Source organism: Urocitellus parryii, chromosome 15, assembly GCF_045843805.1.
Source record: "Urocitellus parryii isolate mUroPar1 chromosome 15, mUroPar1.hap1, whole genome shotgun sequence".
NCBI lineage: Eukaryota > Metazoa > Chordata > Mammalia > Rodentia > Sciuridae > Urocitellus > Urocitellus parryii.
The window spans coordinates 11,733,657-11,748,630 of NC_135545.1; the positions used below are offsets into that span (position 1 = coordinate 11,733,657).

At 54.3% G+C, this 14,974-nt stretch overlaps 2 protein-coding genes across 2 annotated transcripts; both read right to left on the reverse strand.

Annotated features, from left to right (window-relative positions):
• Positions 1–147: 147 nt before the first annotated feature.
• Positions 148–5,306, reverse strand: LOC144250284 (cell adhesion molecule CEACAM21-like). The gene is made up of 7 exons (XM_077792797.1): positions 5,243–5,306; positions 3,130–3,396; positions 2,370–2,490; positions 1,396–1,448; positions 1,025–1,056; positions 493–534; positions 148–240 (listed from the first exon to the last, which is right to left on the reverse strand). The coding sequence occupies exons 1-7, from the start codon at positions 5,304–5,306 to the stop codon at positions 175–177; spliced, it is 645 nt and encodes a 214-aa protein (XP_077648923.1). The 3' UTR covers positions 148–174.
• Positions 5,307–5,793: 487 nt separating this feature from the next.
• LOC113178424 (cell adhesion molecule CEACAM6-like) lies at positions 5,794–14,628 on the reverse strand. Its single transcript, XM_077792798.1, is given in 7 exon segments — positions 5,794–6,077; positions 8,319–8,383; positions 8,781–9,024; positions 9,524–9,565; positions 9,568–9,801; positions 13,342–13,701; positions 14,563–14,628. Coding segments are annotated over 7 exon segments (1,293 nt in total). The 5' UTR covers positions 14,627–14,628.
• Positions 14,629–14,974: the final 346 nt, after the last annotated feature.

Here is a 14,974-nt window from a genome sequence, read left to right on the forward strand (position 1 = left end):
CTGGTTCTGGCCATTGAGAGGCCAGGGCAGCCTGTGTCTCTAGAATCCCCAGGGACCCCTCCCCCTCTAGGTTCCAGAGTCCAGTAGGGTCAGGCTCCACCTCTGTCCCATCACCCAGCATCTGGGGTCTAGCAGGACCCTCCCTCAGCCCACATGGAGCATCGTGGGTGGAAACTAAGAATCCACATCAGCCTTGCGGTCGGCCCGGCAGTAGATGTCCAGGTCAGGGTTTAGTAATTCCTGAAAAAGAACAAAGAGGCTCTGACCCTTCTGAACCAGGGGACCATGAACTCCTAGGCCCTGGCCCACCTGGGACTGTCTGTCCCTGTGTCTGTCTGGGCTCAGAGGCTCCTGTTCCCAGGCCCCCCTCCCCTGCTCACCACCCCCTGATCCCATTTTGGCTGCTGTTTCCTGGCAAGATCAGGAAGGTGTGGGGAGGGGCATCTCTTGGGTCGCCCTGGACTGTGGGCAAGGGTCATCACCCACACTCACCTGGTAGATGGGGACAGCAGCTCCGTGGACAGGGAGTGGGGCCTGGCAGGGAGGGAGATTGGAAATCAGGGTCAGCAAAGGGAGAATCATCAAGGCTGAGACTCCAGTGAGCAGGTGCTGGGTTGTGCCTGGAAGGTTCTGGTCTCTGACAGGCCAGAGCTTACTCCCTGTGTCTGTTTAGCCCTTTCTTCCCAGGAGTTACCAGCTCTGGGTCCTGAGCACCAGCCTCCACTTCAGGACACACACCCCAGTTTCTGTCCAGACTATGGTCCCCATCATTAACCCAGGGCCACTGATAGAAGCTCCCAGCACCCACTCTGCACCAGGACTCCCCTGAGATGGCAGGAAGCAGGGTGGGCTGAGGACAGAGTGATGGTGGACTTGTCCCTGAGAGTGGCCAAGTCTCTGGCCAGGGCCAGGCTAACCTTGTCTTGCAGCAACATGAGTGGGGGTGTCTGTGCTGTGTGGGGGTTGACAGTGCCCCTGAGCCTGCAGAGCTAGTCCCCTGTGTAGAGATACCTGGGGGACTTACCAGGGAGGTGGAGCTGTCAGAGGGTCCTTGGCCTGGGGACAGAGACAAGAGTTAGCAGACATGAGGAGGGCTGGGCTCCTCCTGCAGGAGGGGTTAGGGGTCCTCAACTTTCAGAGTGACAGGGAGGCAGCATGTCCTGGGAGAGACCCTGTAGCCCTTGTACTGGCCCAAGGAGCAAGGAACCTGAGGGGACCAGATGCCACAAGTCTGGGCTGGCTTGGCCAGGTGGGTCCCCTGTTGTGTTTGATGACAGGGATCCTTGAATCCCCAGTGTAAACATTCAACCCTGGACGTGTGGTTGTGGGCAAGAGTGGACACTGTGGGACAGGCCTAGGGGCTCCCAGCCACCCTCAGGCTGAAGGGGCACTTACCGGGTCTTGATGCTGGGGCGCGGTGGTCTCTGAGGCCTTGCTGGACACTGGCCCTAGGAAAGGTCAGGCTTATTCATGAGGGTCATGGACTGGGGTCAGATAGGGGATGAGGAGGGTACCCCATTTCCAAGGAGGGTGTGAAAGCTTCCTCACCCATCAGGTCTGTGTACCAGGGGGCCCAGGGGAGGGGAGGGCAGGAAAGGCCTTAAGAAGACACTGCTGCCCTGGGCCAAGGTGAAGGGCCCTCCCAGGTGCAGACCCAGGAGAACGTTGGCTGAGGGACCCAGAAAAGGGACTGAGGATTGAGGAAGAATTAGAGCAGGAGAGTTTGACTGAGTAAAAGGGTCCAGAGCCCTGGGGACGAGCAGAGTCACCACGTAGGCAAGACATCTGGGAACCACGTGCATCTTGACAATCCCTGACCCCCATTGGTGATCCTGCTGTGAAGGACCCTCTGCTCAGGCCAGGAGATGAGGTAATGTGACAGTGGCCTATTGTGCTCTCCACCATGTGACCAGGAGGCAAAGAACTTTCCAGGACACACTATCTGGCTGGGCCCTGGGATCCCACCTCACACATCAGGGGCCTTGGGTCACACAGGAGGTGTGCAGAGTGGACCCTCCTTCCTCTCAGGCCCCAGCCCTTGCCCTGAGTGACCTGGGACAGGACCCCTCATACACATGGCTTCAGCCCTCTCTTGGTGTGGGGCAAATACTGCAGGAGGTGCCATGTTGAACACTCGTCTAGGGAGGGACACCAGTGCTGTGGGGACAGGTCCTGGTGACCAATGTGCAGAGGAGGCAGCTGTTGAGCAATCAGCCCAGGGCCAGCAGCTGGTGAGGGACGGGGGCGGCTGGGTGAGGGGAGGGTCCTGGGGAAGTGGGGAGGTGGGAGTCAGGGCAGAGTCTGAGGATGGGCCTCCTTCCCTCAGGCCTGGGGTCACCTGGGTGGGATCAGGGGGGGCAGCCTGGTACCTTCCAGTTCTTGTGTGGAGCAGGAAACACCCCAGAGCAGCCACCAGAGCCACCCCGACCAGGACCCCAGTCACGATGCCAGCGACGGCCCCCACAGGGCGGCCTGGGGTCCTCTCTGCTGCTGAAAGAGAAGAGAAAGGGCTGAAGGTCAGGTCTTCAGGGGAACCAGCTGGGCCCTGCAGGGGGCCACAGAGGGTGGAAGGAAATGGCACCAAGGTCCCAGTGCAGTTTGTCATGTCGTCACCATGTCCTCCCGACTCTCTGCTTCTGGCCATTTCTTCACGTTTGGTTGTGAAACCTGCATGTGCTCTAGCCTGACCCTCTCCACATGGAGCTGGGCCACATCCTGCTCATGCTCCTGTTAAGGTCTCTTCCTCTTCTCTTTTATGTTAATATATTTTTTAGATGTTGAAGGACCTTTATTTTATTCATTTGTTTGTTTGATGCTGAGAATTGGACCCAGGTTCTCACACAGGCCCGGCAAGTGCTCTACCACTGAGCCCCACCCTACCCCCTCTTCCTCTTTTCTTCCTTCCCATCTCAGGACAGTGTCAGCGGGCAGCCCTCACAGACTGTCTAGCCCAGGCCTAGCCTCGGGTCAGATCAGAACCAAGGTGACATCAAGGCACCTAATTTCTGGGTAGTCAACCACATTCTCTCCAAGCTCTGGCACCTACCCCATGCTCATGGCTGGTGCCATATGATGGCCCTTGACAGTGGAATATGTGAGGGAAGCCCTGGGTGGGACGGGGCCACTCACAGATCACAGCCAGTCTGTAGCGGTCACTCCTGGTGGAACTGACGGGGTTGGAGGCCTCACACTGATACTCCCCGGCATCCTCCTGTCTGACGGGGTCTATGCGGAGGGTCCTGTGGTCCGGGGACAGCTGCATCCTGTCTGTGAGCTGCAGAGTCTGGCTGTTGAGGATCCACGTGATGGAGATTCCAGGGTCACCTGAGAGGCAGGTCATGGCCACAGAGTGTGGTTCTGTGTTGGTGGCTCTGAGGGAGGGCTGGGCCACAAGCCCTGTGGAAAAACAGCAAGGGGCTGACTGACAGTGGCCTGAGGCCTGGGGCCCTGTCTGTCCTCAGAGACGTCTGTCTGTTCTCAGGGCCATCATGATGTGCGTGAGGGGTCCAGAGGATGAGCTGGATGGTTGAGGCCATGGGCAGTGGTTGAGGACCCAGAAATAAGATGCCCTTGTTATGATCTTGGGTCTGAAATGGTTCAAGTCTGTTCTGGGAAACTACAAAATATATTGCAATATGTTGACCTTGGACTACACAGCAACCTCCTCAGGTTCCTCATCTGAAAATAGGAACTTGCTGAACCTCTGTATTTGACCTCATTGAGACCCCAGACTGGTCCCTTGATATCTCTCTGGGATCCAGATGGGAAACTCCTCTCAGGCCCCAGGTCCAGCCACCTCATTATCAAGTGGGTTATCCCGTGGACTCTTGTGTCTTATCTTCCAGAACTTCTGTGCTGGTCTTGGTGCATCTTGTGCTGCTCTAACAGTGCACCTGAGACTGGGTGGTGTGTAAAGAAGAGAGATCTGCTGCTCACTGTTCTGGAGCCAGGGAAGTTCAAGATGTAGGGGCCCCATGTGAAGAGGGCTGCTTGCTGCATCTTAACAGCAGGGGCTTCCCATGGTGAGAGATCAGAAGGGGCCACACTCACCCCTTTTCATAAAGCCACCTCTGCAGGACCGGGTTCCCTTGTTCCTTTCACAGGGACCTACGTCCTTTCCTGAGGCCACACCTCAGATCCCTGGGAGTTCAGTCACCACTTCATGCTTTTGCGGGCACATTCACACCACAGCAGTGACTCTATAAAAGTTTGGTTGGTGATTTCTAGAACCTCTGCCATGTATGTTGGGGACAGAGGGATTATCAGCCTGTCCACCTTGGACCCAGGCAGGATTTGCATGGAGTAGAGCTGTTCAGTGACCACTAGGGAGTGGGGACGCCCAGCCTAGTCCTGATGGCTTAGATGGTTGGATTCAGATGTAAAGGATTTCTCAGTTAATGCAGGACTGACACTCTGGTCCTGGGCGGCTGTGAGGGGAAGGCCTGGGCACTCTGTTGAGGGAGGGTATTTGGTTATAAAGTAAAAGTTGATTATCCTCCATTTGCTCTCCCAGACCACACTGTCCCCTCCAGCTGCCAGTGCCCTGAGCCAATGACTGGTCTCTGGTCCATAGATGCCTAATAGGCCCTCAGCATGCAAAGCACGGGGCTCTGGATACACAGTGACATGCACCACTGACCTCCCACCCATGGTCTGTGTGACATGCTTCAGCTACTGTGTTCCCTGTGCCTCAGTTTCCCTTTATTGGATACATGGGAAGTGGTGTCTGGTTCACCATGTTGTCTATAAATTAACCTTGAAATACTCACAGTAACTGACCTTGGTTTAGAGGAGCTGCCCCCAAAGAAAAAGCCCCTACTCTTCTCTGCCTCCCAGTGAGAGGCCCTGGGCTGGTCCCGGGAGGACCAGCAGCTCCAGGAGCATCTCTTTCCTCTGTTCCTCCCCTTGGGGACATGGACCTTCCTGTGGAGGCTCACAGAAGTCCATCAGGGCACCTGATTTGGCCTGAGGCCCCTGTCCCTCTGTGCTCACCACACCTAGTCCTGGGGAAGAAGGAGATGACCTGGAGAAGATACACCTGAGCTTTCCGTCCCTCTTCATCAGCTCCAGGTCACTGAGAGTTTCCTGTTGGTGAGCTTCTATCTTCTGGGTTCTGTTCCCATCAGGTTCCATGTGAAGCCCTGTGTCACCTGTGAGGGTTGTGTTCTCCCCAGGGGGCACCAGCAAGACTGTGCTCCACCTCTTACCTCCCACCTTCTTTCAGGGAATTGTCCCCTCTTACCTGCCAGCAGGATCCCCTGCCAGGGGATGCAACCTCTGCAGGGACAGGCTGAGGGGGGCTGCATGGTCCCTGCTGCTGCCCTGTCCCCCTCTGTGGAAGGAGCTTCGGCTGCACACCTGAGGTGCTCCTTCCTCAGAGACCTTAGCCAGTGCTCAGGGCCCCAGTGAGTTGTGTACGGTGCCCCACAAGGTGGCCCTGATCCTCTGCAGAGTTTGGGTGTCATCATTCAGATGACAATGTAAAGAAAGTGCAGCCCCTCCTTCTGACCTCAGATCACCCAGAGTGACCCCTGAGGGTCCCTGGACATCTCTATAGGATCTGTCCAGCAAGCTCATCCTCAGGTGGAACAATTTTTCCATTCACTCTTATGCAACCTCTTTCTAGTACTTTCTGTGCCTCTAGAAGGTCAGGCTCTCAGGCAGGAAGTAGCTTTACATTCAGAGGCAAAGCGTATAGTTTTCATTAAATAATATTCTTTTCCCTGTGACTTTTATCCATTTTGTACACCACTGATAAAGAAATCCCCCAAGTAAGATGTAGGGGGCAGAGGGTCACTCACGGATCACAGTCATCGTGATGGGGTTGCTCTTTAGGGAAGAGATTGGGTTGGAGACTTGACAATGATACTCTCCCTCATCCATCTTCTGGACTGGGTTTATGGTCAGGATGCTGTTGTTTGATGACATCTGCATCCTGTCTGTGAGTTGCAGGATCTTGTTATTGAAGAGCCACTGGATGGAGATTTCAGTGTCATTTGGGACGCAGGTCAGCTGCACAGACTCCCCTTCTGCCATCCTGGTGTTGCTGGCTGTGAGGTGGGGCGGTGTCAATGGTTCTGTGGACAAAAAGGAGGGGACAACTGAGGTGGTCCTTCCTCAGAGAACTTAGCCAGTGCTCAGAGCCCACTGTGAGTTGTGTAAGGTGGCCCAGAAGGTGGCCCTGACCCTCTGCAGAGTTTGGGTGTCATCGTTCAGGTGACAATGTAAGGAAAGTGCAGCCCCTCCTTCAACCTCAGATCACCCAGGTGGCCCCTGAGGGTCCCTGGACATCTCTATAGGATCTGTCCAGCAAGCTCATCCTCAGGTGGAACAATTTTTCCATCCACTCTCGAACAACCTCTTTCTAGTACTTTCTGTGCCTCTAGAAGGTAGGGCTCTCAGGCAGGAAGTAGCTTTACATTCAGAGGCAAAGTGTATAGTTTTCATTAAATATTTTGTCAGGGAATTAAGATGGTCCAGCCTGTCTTAATGACCTTAGTGTCTGGAGAAATTCCAATCTACAGGATTTGTCAGTTTTAGAGGACTGTTGAGAGCCACAGCCAAAGGGGCCCCAGCAAACTTCCAGGTACCAGCAAACTTCCAGCTGCAGGCTGATGATTGGCTCACAGCGGCCCCAGCAACATCTAGCTGATTGGCTCCTCTGCGGTGATGCTCATTGGGCTGTTACCCTGCCTTTCAGACTGCCAGCTGATGATTGGCTCACAGCGGCCCCAGCAACATCTAGCTGATTGGTTCCTCCACGGAGCTGCTAATTGGGCTGTTTCCCTGCCCTTTCAGACCACAGAGCTGCTCATTTGGCTCCGCCAAGCAACCCAGCCAATTGGCCTCAAGAGCAGGAGGATTGTGGGAGGTGGTGAGGTTTGTGTTGGGGAGAGGCTTGTGGAAGCCGGTGGTGGCAGTTGGGCTCTGAGGGTTTCTTTTCCTGAGGAGGTGTTTTGCTTGGCGTTTGTAGTTCTAAAAATAAAGTTAGTTTCTTTTGACAAGTGGCTCCTGAATTGTGCTCAGCCAGACTGCGGCATTTGGTGGCTCGCAGGGGGAGTGACTGAGGGTAAGTAAACTGCTCGCCCCTGAGGGCAGGGCGAGAGGATGGGTAGCCATTTTAAGATTCCTCTTTTGTTTTGCTTCACTTTTGTTTTAAGTTGCCTGTCCCTGGAGATGAGTGAGACGGAAGAAAAACCACTCACATCTGAGGAAAAACTATTTCCGTCTGAGGAACAGATAGGGAGAAAGGTTATAATGATTTTTTGTTGTTCCATTTTTATTTCATTCTGTCTCGGTTTTGTTTGGCGTCATCCTGTTGGGTTGTATTATAGTAGAAATACAGGATCAGCAATTAGTAAAAAACAAACCGAAAGACTGTTAAGTAAATTGTTAGAGGAAGGAGGCATCTCAGTAAAATCAAAAACAGTCAGGGCATACGTTGATACAATACAAAAATATAGCCCATGGCTTTTTAAGGAGGAGTTTTTAAATATATCACAGTGGGACCATCATGGTGAAGATTTAAAAAGAATAGAAAAGAAAAGCCCAGGGACTCTGCCAGTTGGCACATTGCCATTGTGGACGTTGGTATCTTGTTTGTTTAGTCCAAAGCCTTGAATTCAGACAAAGGTAGAGGCTAATAACACCTTTCTATCAGAGAGCGTAAGTGTCCAACCAACAGCACCACCTCTACAGGAGACTGCTACTAACAGCATTCTATCACCAGAGGGCATAAGTGTCCAATCAACAGCACCACCTCCATATGCTAGGAGGCTCCCAACCCCCGCAGTTGATAGCTGGGATCCTGAGACAGGATCTAAAGTATGCCCTGTATTTGAGGTAGGAGGGCAGCGAATTTACCAGGGTTTAAATTTCAAAACAGTAAAGGAGCTAAAAGAGGCTGTAACAACCTATGGTCCGCAAGCACCTTTATTTCCTGGCCTGTGGATTAAATATCCCAGTGAAAGAAACCTGTGGAGATGAGGGTCACAGTGTTGACCAACCCCGGCACCTTGTCCTCTCTGCAAACACATGCTCTCGGCACCGCCCTGCCTGGCCCCGCAGGGACTCTGCAGGTGAGGCTCCCGTCCCTCCAGGTGTGCATCTCTGCTATTCTCTGTGGTGCATGACATGGGCTTGTGTTCCCAACCCTATGCACCTGGGGACTTCAGAGGCAGGACACAACTCAGAAGCATCTGCCCCCAGGCTGGCTCTTTCCCTCCCCTGCTCCTGACTTGGGAGACCCCAACTGACCACACGATTGATCCAGATTCCAGATGGGCCTCCCAGGCCTCTTTCCCACCCACCCCTCCCACCCCAGATGGAGTCGGAGCAGGACAGGAGCAGAGCTGCTAGTCCCCCATCTGAGGGGGCTTTGCTCCTGTCATTTGGGGAAAAAGAGGATGAACATATTACAAAGCCATGCAGGTTCCCTGATGCTCATGGAGGAGGTAACAGAAAGGAGAGAGGTAACAGAAAGGGACAAGTTAGTGAAAGAAAGAAGGGACTTGACTTCAAGGACCCTCCCTTTCTCTCAGAAGCTCCTTTCACTACCTAAGACTTTCTGGGTCTGGGAGAAGCCCCTCCCCACATTCCACATGGACCCTAGATTGGTTATGAGAAGTCAAAAGCAAGAGGAGAGTCTCTGGGATGGAGCAGGAGGCACAGGCAAGGACAGGATTTGCTTGTGCCCAGCTAGGAAGGAACTTCTTCCACGTTGGTTCCAGAAAATCAAGACTCCACCCAGCACTTGATACTGTGCTCCAGGGTCCACTAACTTATTCTTGGTTGTGGTCCTATTGAGGTTAGTGACAGAGTTATGGGGGACACACACATAGGATCCGCTATTATTTGTAGAGAGGTTGGGGACTGAGAGCTCTTGGGTGGATTCCAGGGGCCTCCCATTGAAAGACCAAGAGAACTGAGCAGGCGGGTTAGAGTCTGCATGGCAGGAGAGGTTGAGATTTGTCCCAGGACAGAAATGTGTGTCTGGGGGGTTTATGATGGGGTCATCCGGACCATCTGGACAAACAGAATAAAGCCACATGTAATGTCATCAGAGGGAAGGGGAAGTTCCTAGACTGTAGAAGGCCACAATAGAACTACTGATCCATGTCACAACCTTGTTTTTTTGAAAAGTCGCAACTAGGCTGGGGAGTACAGTGGTACAGCACCTGCCCAGCATGCATGAGGCCCTGGGTTCAAATCACAGCACCATACACACTCACAGAAAGTCTCAACCAAACACTTTTGTTCACTGAAATTAGTCTGTGACATTCCCCTGCTTCTCTGTCCCAGGTGGCTGACCCCAGGCCTCTCCAGGAACCACAAGCCCTCCCCTCCTATTCATGGCCCAAGGCTGGACCTGCCTGGATGTGCCTGGGGCTATTGTCACAGCCAGTCCAGGTGCCCAGGAGAGAGGGTCGGTGTACTTGGACTCGAGAGGGACTAAGTGGCCCAGCTTCTGGCCCTGTGTATTTGAGTTCACAGCCAGGGTAATGGAGGAATAGAAGAAACTCACAGGAAATATTCAGGGTGAGTGGGTCACTGCGGCTGGCACTCATGGTTTCTGGATTTCACACTCATAGGGTCCTGTGTCATCCCTTTTGACAGTGAATAAAGTGAGAGTCCTGTTGTTGTTGGACAGCTTCAGCCTGTCACCATCTGGGATCATCTGATTGTTTAGCCTCCACAGGTAGGTCGCATAATTAACCTCAGGTTCACACTTTAATGCTAGAGAGTCCTCACCCTCCATGGGTTGGGAGTTGTTGATTGTGATGTTGGGTTTGGGTAATTTCTCTGTGCAGACAACAAAGTGAGGATTGCCCTGTGGTACCTCTGATCCCCACAAAAGCGTCTTTCCACCTGAGCTAGCCTCTCCCCTCCCACCAACCTGAGTGCTGAAGAACCAGGCAGAGTGGGTATCCTGGGCAGATGCAGGAGGATCTGAGGGATCAGAGGAGGTGGGGCCCCCTGGGCTGTGTGTGGGAGAAGCACAGAGTTTCTCACAGGTGCACTTAATTGCAGAGTTTGGTCCTGGACAGACCCAGGACTGGGAGTTAGCAACCCTGTGTCTCCTCTGGTCCTCGCTGGCCCTGGCTGGCCTTGAGATGCAGAGTCCCTCCATCTGCACAGACTCCAGGGCTCGGCCCACGTGTGTGTCCTCTGAGCCTTTGGTTCTCAAGGCCATCCTAGAAGTGGGCCATGATGGGACACCCCATTGTGCCTACACCCCAAGAAAACCCCACCTCCTGATGTGAGAATGGGGTGTGTGCACAGAAATCCCACACGAGGAGACCAGGGGCATGCAGTTTGGTGGTCAGGCTGGGGCCACATGGGGGACAGTTCTGCTCAGGTGTTTCCTGGTGACTGACAGGAGCCAGTGACACCTGAAAGGCAAAGCAGGAGTCCAAAGAATGCTCTAGGGTGAGGGGGACAGACAAGGTTTAGAGCAGAATCATGTTCCTGTCCTTGGTCTTTACATCCCTCTCCCCCTGCAGAGAGCAGGTGAGGCATGTGGAATGGTCCTGAGAGACCAGTGGATGGTTCCAAACACATTAGCACTAAGAGGTGGAAGAGGGGACCAGGACCTTGCTGAAAATACGGCCCTCGTGGGCTTGTGTGTGGCAGACCTGGGGTAGAAATGGGGGATGGTAAAGTTTTCCATATGGGAAAATAGTGTTTAATACCCAGGATCTAAGACTCCTTTCTGAAAGAAATATTTCCCTAAGGAGCACAGTGTCTTAGACTGAGCTCTGAAGTCCTGAGGGGTCACATTATGGCCCAAGGCAGATGCTAAGGTCAGTTTGAAACCAGCAACCTCCTGAGTAAGGAGAGACCTGTGGGTCCTGGTGGAGGACTGAATGGTCAGAGGGGACATCTGAGGGTCTCTGTTATGTAAAATGGGGCACAACACCAAACTCAGAGAAGTGTTATTGATCATGTTAATCAATCTAGAAGTCTATGTTCCCAATTGCTATGGAGACTCAGCAAAGTGGGGAAGCACCTGACACAGGCCTGTGGAATGCCTCCTTCCTGTTCTTTTCACCCAGGAAGTGCAGTGAGATCATCAAATTGATCCAAATCAGCGCCTAGAGCCTAATGTAAGTGACCGTGGCTGGAGCATCACACCATGTGGGGACAGACCTCCCTTGTGGTGATGGTGTCCTCATGGGGACACAGGCACATATGGAATAGACAGTTAGCCCCTGAGACAGCACCCTTCAGTCCAGTTCCCCCTTGGGGAAGGTCCTGGGAGTCACTGGAGGAGCGTGAGCCCCACTTAGGGACCAGGATGGAGCCACCAGTCATCTGGGTGTAAGGAGCCTGGGACCTAGGGGCTTGCTGCCCTTCCTGCCTCTGCCCCCCTCGCTGAGTCAGTGCAGAGAGTAGACGGGGGAGATGCTCAGGCCTGTGTCCTGGCCTATTTCACATGTCATTGTCATGGAAGGAAAGAGCCCTGGAAGGGACACAGTGGGGCCTCCTTCACAGTCAAGGACATTGTCCCTGATGCAGCCTGACAAGGGCACCTGCCTCTACTCCTTCTATGCCTTTTACTACTGCCCATCAGAGGGCCTGGCCCCAGGTGTTAGCAGGAGGTGGACAGGACAGATGGCCATTAGTGTGTAGAGGGAAGGGCATGGATCATTGTGCATGGCAGGGCCAGTCCTGCCTGGATGAGAAGGAGGAAGAGGAGGGACAGGCAGGAGCAAGACAGCCAGAATCGCCATGGCAGGGAGCAGTGGGGCTACAGTGACTTAAAGCCCCAGGTCCAAGAGCCTCATGGCTGCCTCAGAACTGACCCAGGGCCACCCTGAAGACCCTCCACAGCCCGGCCACCCCAAGGGCATCGTGTGATGTGGCTCCTGGGTGGCCTCAGGAGAGGTGGTTGGTGGGATGGAGCAAGAGCCTCAGCCTCCAGGAGGGACAGGGAGCAGGTGGCAGAACCCCCTGGGATTGCACATGCAGGTTCCAGGCTCTGAAGAGGTTCAGGGTCATTCATTCATGATCTTCCCTCCCTTGTCACAAAACCATTGAGAGTTGGGCACACACTGGGCCCTGTGCTGTTGGATGGTCTTGTGGGGAGTGAGAAAGTCCTGTCCTTTATGCTCCAGAGTGAGCGACACCCAACACACCAGGAAACACATGACCTCAAGTCCACTAAAGGAGCTTGTGGACTAGCTTATGAAGGGGAGTCCTGGACATTTTGTTGAGGAAGGGGATTTGGATCTAGAATAAAAGTTGATTATTCTCAATTTACTCTCACTCCCAGACCACAGTGTCCCCTCCAGGCTCCCAGTGCCCAGGACTAAACTACCTGAGCCAATGACTGGTCTCTGGTCCACAGATGCCTAATTGGCCCTCAGCATGCAGAGCATAGGGCTCTGGCTACAGAGTGACATGCACCACTGACCTCCCACCCATGGTCTGTATGACCTGATTCAGCACCTATGTTCCTGTGTCTCAGTTTCCCTTTATTGGATACCTGGGAAGTGGTGTCTGGTACACCATGTTGTCTATAAATTAACCTTGAAATACTCACAGTAACCTGACCTTGGTTTAGAGGAGCTGCCTCAAAGAAAAAGCCCCTACTCTTCTCTGCCTCCCAGTGAGAGAGCCCTGGGCTGGTCCCGGGAGGACCAGGAGCTCCAGGAACATCTCTTTCCTCTGTTCCTCCCCTTGGGTACATGGACCTTCCTGTGGAGCCTCATCAAAGTCCATCAGTGCACCTGATTGGCCTGAGGCACCTGTCCCTCTGTGCTTGCCACACCTAGTCCTAGGAGAAGGAGATGCCCAGGTGCCCTTGCCCAGATGTGGCTCCTGGGACTCTGCCCTGGCTGGTGACCACTTCCAGGAGCTACCAGATCAGGTAGCCAGTAAATCATTGCTCCCCAGCAGCCCTCAACAGGAAGCCAAACTCCAGCCCTGGCCACATGTCCTCAGGGTAACCTGGAGCCAGGACCCTGGGACAGAGGTCTAGAGCACGAGCATCCTGGGCTGACCTTCTCTGTGAGGACTCCAGGGCCCTCAGGCCAGGCCTGACTCAGTCCTGCAGGGTCTTTCTCAGGACCATGTTCCTTGGAAGGACACAGGTGCTGGGCTGAGACTGCTCTGCCTGGGCCGAGTCTCCCACCAGACCACCCTGCTCTCTGCCCATGGATTCAGGCAGAGGACTCGGATCTTCTGAAGTCTGTCTGCACTGCGTGTGTCCTGCACTAAATGCTCCAACTCCACTGTGGGGACGTAATGCACAGGAGGAGGGAGGCATCCAGGTCTAAGGGTCCTGTGTGTCCAGTGGAGTTGACCCCTCCAACACCCAGAGGGCTGGGCATCACTCACCATGTACGCGGAACTCTCCAGTTGCTGTTTCAATTTGAAAATTGGGAGTTGTGTTTTGCAGGGTGTAGAATCCTGTGTCCCCCTTTGTCACATTCACAAACAGCAGGGACCCATTGGGGTAGATTGTCTCTCGACTACTGAATGCAGGACCTTGGGTAGCTGAGTGTGTGAGATTCGAGTAGGATAGAATGAGAAGGTTTTGGTTTGTTATTTGCCCTCTGTACCAGGCGGAGGCTACAGCGTTCTCCGACATATTGTGGACAAGTAGAAGAACGTCTCTCCCTTCAGCAACGTCGGAAGGCACTGGTTCAACAGTGAGCTGGGCAGTGGGGTGCGGGTTCCAGAAGGTTAACAGTGAGACTAGGAGGGAAGAGAGAGAAATCCATCAATACTGGGCGCTTCATATGGGGAGGGAAGATGGGGCTCACGTCCTCAGCAGGAGTCCTCATTCCTCAGCCTTGGGGTGTGTGGTGTGTGTGTGTCCCTAGGTCACGGCCAGCAGCATGACCTCCATTCCTTCAGACCCCTGTACCTGTCATCCTCTCTTGGGAACACCTTTCCCCAGGTGTCTGCAAGGCTGGCCCCTCAGTGCCCTCAGATCCCTGCTCACACCCAGGGCACCTGGGCACCCGCCTCCCCTGACCACCTCCTTACAGGCCCCAGGTCTTCCCTGTGGACCTTTCCCTGCTCTCTGCCCTCCTAGATCTACACAGCACCTGGCCTCACCTGCAGATCTCCCTGCTGGCCTGGCCTCCTGCCCTCTAGAGAGGAAGCTCCAGGAGGCAGAGACTAGTCTGACCCTTGTGGTAGCCCAGGGCCTGGACCAAGCTCAGCCTCCTGTGGATGAGTGAAGCAGTGTCCCCGCCCTTAGCATCCAGGTGTCTGTGTGCCAATGTCTGAGGCTGGTGGCTGCAGACAGTGTCCACTGCTCAAGTAGCCTTTCTATTTGGAGAGTGGCCCTGACAGAGCTGTTAACACCAATTTTCAAAATAGAAAGGCCCCTGGTAAGTACCTTGGAAAAGAGAACCCCTGAGCTTTCCACCCCACTTCATCCATTCCTCTTGGTGAGCTTCTCTCTGTCTTCTGTGTTCTGTTCCCAGTGGATTCCCAATGGGACAGAGTGAAGCCCTGTGTCCCCTGTGAGGGTGGTGTCCTCCCCAGGGGGCACCAGCAAGACTGTGCTCCACTTCCCACCCTCCTCAGGGAACTGTCCCCTCTTACCTGCCAACAGGACCCCCTGCCAGGGGATGCTCCCCCTGCAGGGACAGGCTGAGGGGGGCTGCATGGTCCCTGCTGCTCTGTCCCCTCTGTGGAAGGAGCTTCACTGAGACCCGCTTGGAAGCTGAGGTCCAGGCCAGTCAGCCCTGCTGCCCTGCTCCTCTCTGAGCTCAGCCTCCTCCCAGGGCAGGAGCACTTTCCTGGGTCACAGGGTTGGGGGCGGGGTCTCTGTTGAGGAACCTCTCTGTCCCCTCCCTCTCTGTCCTGCCTCCTGTCCCTTCTGCTTTCCCTGTTGGGTTTCACTACTGCATGCCACACCCTGAGGAGCAAGGCAGGTGGGGATGCTGTCCCCTGAGAGAAGTGGCTCACCCAGCACTGGCCTCAGCTGTGTCCTGGCCTCAGGGCTTTCAGGACC

Excerpts from the sequence above, each read along its gene's own strand:
- LOC144250284 (XM_077792797.1), bottom strand. The coding sequence starts at position 5,306 with ATGCAGCCCCCCTCAGCCTGTCCCTGCAGAGGTTGCATCCCCTGGCAG. Across the intron at positions 3,397-5,242 it reads GCAGGGGATCCTGCTGGCAG|GGCTTGTGGCCCAGCCCTCC; the intron begins GTAAGAGGGGAC and ends GTTTTTCCACAG. Across the intron at positions 1,057-1,395 it reads CGCCCCAGCATCAAGACCCG|GCCAAGGACCCTCTGACAGC; the intron begins GTAAGTGCCCCT and ends CTCTGTCCCCAG.